The 5523-nt window shown below is 51.1% G+C and overlaps 1 protein-coding gene across 1 annotated transcript; it reads left to right on the top strand.

Annotated features, from left to right (window-relative positions):
• Positions 1 to 1759: 1759 nt before the first annotated feature.
• Positions 1760 to 4755, top strand: LOC124671126 (endoglucanase 13). Its single transcript, XM_047207548.1, has 5 exons — positions 1760 to 1912; positions 2027 to 2101; positions 2715 to 2933; positions 3015 to 3227; positions 3322 to 4755. The coding sequence occupies exons 1-5, from the start codon at positions 1760 to 1762 to the stop codon at positions 4753 to 4755; spliced, it is 2094 nt and encodes a 697-aa protein (XP_047063504.1).
• Positions 4756 to 5523: the final 768 nt, after the last annotated feature.

Raw genomic sequence — 5523 nt, 5'->3', positions numbered from 1 at the left:
CCTTCCACAAAATCAAGACTGATCTTTGACCACTTGGATTCCGGTATTGGCAGAGGTGTAAGAAGGTCTGGGTAGTGTACCTTTTCAGTCTTGGATACCTAGCATATAGGGCACTTCGCTACTTGTTCTGCAATGTATTGCTTGAGATGAGGCCAAAAGAAGAGACTTTTCAGTCGATGGTGAGTGACTATGTTCCCAGAGTCGCCTCATATAGCCGAGGAATGGAATGCTTTGACGATGCATTGCTTCAAGTCAGTGTTGCTGCCGATGTATAGTCTACCCTTGTATCGCAGAACACCATTTTGCAGAGAATACTTAGGGTTGTTGGTATTGTCAATTGCTAATTCCCGCAGAAGCTTGGTGCAAGTAGCATCTCCTTCATAAGAGGTTGCAATTTCAGAGACCCAAGCTGGAATGGCTTGTGTTAAGGAGGAGCAGGAATCTTCATCATTTTGCTGAAATTGTCTGGAGAGGGCATCTGCAGCAGTATTGTCTATGCCCTTTTTGTACTCAATTGAGTAATAGAAATCCAATTGTTTTAGCATCAGCTTGTGTTGAATGCCCTCGATTAATCTTTCATAATTGTTGGTTGTACATTTACAAAACCCGCTGGTTGTACATTTACAACTCTTCTTCAATTCCAGTATTAGAAGAAGATGCGGTTTTGTCAATCCTTCATTAATTCTCATAATTGGAATAATTGAAAACTAAATCTTTCTTCAAGTATCATAATTAAAATAATTGCCCGTTAAATCCTTATGACTCAAGCATTGCTACATAAATGTAGCCAACCTTTTGAATTTGTCAAAACATATGACAATCATGCTTCATGTCTTTTAACGAACTTTCCATTTCTTCTTCTGAAGAATATTAAATAACACCTTTGCTTAATAAGATCAAGTATCATAATACGTTATAATCTAGAATGTAATTCAATTCAGGATTTCATGACTCTTAAGTCATTTCTCGTACTTGGGTCTACCATCGTTTTCTTGTAGTTTGTAGGTATGTCTTTACTCCAAGACAAGTAAATCAAGAGTATTATTTCGCATCGCATCATAATTAATTATTGAATCCTACTTTCTATTATTAAAACTCAAACTTTAAGATTTCATGATCATTATCATTTAATCTCTCCTTTATAATGGACCTTTGCCTTGAACATGTTCCCAGGGACGGAGACAAGGGGGGACGAGGGGGGGCTCAGCCCCCCCTATGGTTTGGATTTTATGAAGAATACTACTCACTAGAACTGTAATTTCTTGCTGATTTAGCTTACTCTGCCCCCCTCATGAAGTTTACAACACTATTTTGCCCCCCTTAAAGTTGAAAGCTGGCTCCGTCCCTGCATGTTCCATTGCGCAACTCTGATATATGGAGATAATATCAATTACCTTGGCTTAGTTTCACTTTCTCCCATTGTGCATTCGATGAGAAACATGTTTATCTAGAAAGCACCAATTCAGGCAATACAGGTTTTGCTTATTGGAAAGAAATGTATATGCTGGAGACTAGAGACAAGCTACTTAATGTAGTGTTCTGGCATTGACGTCGAGGTCCTGGATTTACTCTCTAAGTTTGGTGAACTCATACGTGTGGAGATTTTGGTTACTATGTGGTGGACTTGGTGGAACAACCGAAACAAAGTTCGTGGGGGTGGTGATGCTCTGACGGCAATTGAGATTACACATCGAGCTCTCGTGCTTGCTGCTGATTCCCTAGAGTTTGGCAAATCGGAGAGGGAAAAATACCCCGATTGATGTTTGCAACAGGGAACCGCCTGGAATCTGATGCTCTTAAACTGAATGTTTATGGTGCTTATAAGCCTGGAGACTGTTTTGCATGCTGGGGCGTGTCATTGCAAGGGACCATGAAGGCCATGCTATTTCAGGAGCTGCAGGGCGTGTCGATGGCATTCGGGATGTCTTCATGCATGGCTGAGCTTAAAGCGGATTTACGCCCAGCTGGTGGCAACCAGTGTGATCATTGAGACTTACGCCCAGCTGGTTATGTTCGCCATGAATAGCATAAAAGCGGGTTTCTCCTCAGCTGCAGGAATTCTAGAAGAATTCAAGCTACAGTGGCGGACATGGTTTTCCAGGTGCTTGGTTATCTATTGCAGGAGAAGTGTCAAAGGTGCTGCTCTGAGCTCGCCAAAATCGCTGCTCTGAGTAATTATATTCCAAACAGAAAGAAATGCAAAGAAAGCATTGTAAAAGTCAACCCGTTTATTTGTGTTTAATCGATCCCCTCAATAAAACTTAGAAACTCCAGACAGACGTGAACCCACATCTTGGCAGCTTTTGTACGGCCAGAAGAGTCTAATATCTTATCCCACGTTCAGATGGCGCCACGATAAACGCTACTAGTAGTTTAATTATCTTCATAACCTCGAGACCTAATGATTGATCCGTTCAGGTTGTGATTATCGCATTACTTTTGTTTTTGAAACGATGGAGCACACACACATTCAGATGGCCAAATTAACACTGCCGACCGATCCCCTTCCCTTAATGCGTGCGACCATTTCTGGCTGCAAGACGTGCATGGCTCAAACAGCCTAGTTCGTCTCCCCTCTTCCCCCTACGTGCCAGGCACCACGCACCACCATGTCGGTCGCGGCCGGCCACTCCTTGATCCACGAACCCCGTATAAAGCCCTGCCAGTCGCGCCGGACTCTCCATCACCACGACCACGGCGACATTGCCCCCTAGAAGAACGAGATAGCCATGGCGCGACTGACGATGGCATCGGCGGCGGTGGCGCTGCTCCTCCTCGCGGCATCGTCGGCGTCGGCCTCGCCGATGGACTACGGCGGCGCGTTCGACAAGTGCCTGCAGTTCTTCGAGGCGCAGCGGTCCGGCAAGCTCCCCGCCGAGCGCGCCGTCAAGTGGCGCGGCGACTCCGGCCTCACCGACGGCTACCTGCAGGGGGTACGCGCGCGCGCACTGCTCCTAATTAACCCGATCGATGGTTTGCCGATTTGCTCATGGAGAATGTGGCAATGTGTGTAGGTTGATCTTGTGGGCGGGTACTACGACGCCGGCGACCACGTGAAGTTCGGGTTCCCGATGGCGTACGCGGTAACCATGCTGTCGTGGGGCGTGCTGGAGTTCGAGAAGGAGATGGTGGCCGCCGACGACCTCAACCGCGCCCTCGACGCCATCCGCTGGGGCACCAACTACTTCCTCAAGGCCCATACCGAGCCCAATGTCCTCTGGGTCCAGGTACCATTACATCACCGCTTCTGAATTAAGCCCAGCCGATCGAGATCATAGCCAGCCCAGAATCACACTTACGTTTTTTTTGAATCAATCAAAGGTGGGCGACGGGGACAGCGACCACCTGTGCTGGGAGCGCGCGGAGGACATGTCGACGCCGAGGACGGCGTTCAAGATCGACGCCAGCCACCCGGGCTCCGAGGTTGCCGGCGAGACGGCCGCCGCGCTCGCCGCAGCCTCCAAGGCATTCCGGCACTACGACTCCATGTACGCGGACCTGCTGCTCATGCACGCCAAGCAGCTCTTCTCCTTCGCCGACACGTTCAGGGGCAGGTACGACGACTCCCTTCAGTGCGCCAAGAAGTTCTACCCCTCCGCCTCCGGGTACCAGGACGAGCTTCTGTGGGCGGCGGTGTGGCTGTACGAGGCCACCGGCGACGAGACCTACCTCGACTACGTCGTCCGGAACGGGGAGTACCTGGGCGGGACCGGGTGGGCCGTGCGCGAGTTCTCCTGGGACAACAAGTACGCCGGCATCCAGGTTCTCCTCTCCAAGGTGCTCCTCGCAGGCGGCGGCGGCGACTACGCCGACACGCTCAAGCAGTTCCAGGCCAAGGCCGAGTTCTTCGTGTGCGCCTGCATCCAGAAGAACGGCGGCAACAACGTCAAGACCACCCCGGGGGGCCTCCTCTACGTCGCCGACTGGAACAACATGCAGTACGTTTCCTCGGCGTCGTTCCTCCTGACCGTCTTCGCCGACTACCTCGCCGAGTCCGGCGACACGCTCAAGTGCCCCGACGGCGAGGTCAAGCCGGCCGAGATCCTCGGGTTCGCGAGGAGCCAGGCGGACTACGTCCTGGGCAAGAACCCGCTGTCGATGAGCTACATGGTGGGCCACGGCGACAAGTTCCCGTCGCACGTGCACCACCGCGGCGCCTCCATCCCGTCGGTCGACGCCGTGAGCGACACCGTCGGGTGCATGGCCGGCTTCGACGCCTACTACAACAGCCCGGGCGCCGACCCCAACGTGCTGCACGGCGCGCTCGTCGGCGGGCCCGACTGCAACGACGGCTTCCTCGACGACCGCTCCAACTACCAGCGCGCCGAACCCACCCTCGTCGCCGCCGCGCCCATGTGCAGCGTCTTGGCCCGCCTCGCTGCCGAACCCGCCTCTTCCGGTGCCGGTGACAGCACCACTGCCTACCAGCCACCGGCGTCGACGTCGCACGAAGGAGGCGCGCCGCTGGAGTTCGTGCACACGGTGACCAACTCGTGGACGACCAACGGCGTGGAGTACTACCGGCACGCCGTGACGGCAAAGAACACGTGCGGGCAGCCCATCACGTACGTGAAACTGCACATCAAGGAGCTCACGGGTGCCATCTATGGTGTCTCCGCCACTCAGGCCAAGGAGATGTACGAGTTCCCGTCGTGGCTCAGCAGGCTCGAGGCCGGCGCCAAGCTCGACATCGTGTACATCCAGGAGGGCGGGCCCCCGGCAAAGATCTCCGTCGTCGACTACAAGACGGGCTGAGATGTCATGGAAGTGCCGTAGGGATCATCGTGACATGTTCTTTTTATTTTCTTTCTTTACCTTTTCCGGTTTTATTTTGCGCCCACCTTTTCCTCTCTGTCTGTACCATTATATGAGGTTGAAATCGAGAAGAACATCTTCGAACTGTTTGCGTTTTACCGTTTGATTTAAGAATTAAGACGAGTGCTAATGACAGGATTGCATTTTTATGCCGGATGCAAATTTTATGTTTGTCGAGAAGACATAAAAAAAGGAGGTGATGTGATAGGTGAACTAGTACTTGCGTGAAGTGGTTAATGGCGTGTAAGACACACGTCCGTTGGGAACCCCAAGTGGAAGGTGTGATGCGCACAGCAGCAAGTTTTTCCTCAGTAAGAAACCAAGGTTATCGAACCAGTAGGAGTCAAAGAACACGTGAAGGTTGTTGGTGGCGGAGTGTAGTGCGGCGCAACACCAGGGATTCCGGCGCCAACGTGGAACCTGCACAACACAATCAAAGTACTTTGCCCCAACGTAACAGTGAGGTTGTCAATCTCACCGGCTTGGTGTAAACAAAGGATTAGATGTATAGTGTGGATGATGATGTTTGTTTGCGAAGAACAGTAAACAACAATTGCAGTAGATTGTATTTCAGATGTAAAGAATGGACCGGGGTCCATAGTTCACTAGTGGTGTCTCTCCCATAAGATAAATAGCATGTTGGGTGAACAAATTACAGTTGGGCAATTGATAAATAAAGAAGGCATAACAATGCACATACATATATCA

This window comes from Lolium rigidum, chromosome 7 (assembly GCF_022539505.1).
Source record: "Lolium rigidum isolate FL_2022 chromosome 7, APGP_CSIRO_Lrig_0.1, whole genome shotgun sequence".
Lineage (NCBI taxonomy): Eukaryota > Viridiplantae > Streptophyta > Magnoliopsida > Poales > Poaceae > Lolium > Lolium rigidum.
Note: the sequence above shows the minus strand (reverse complement) of the source record. Positions and strands in the feature narration are given on the sequence as shown.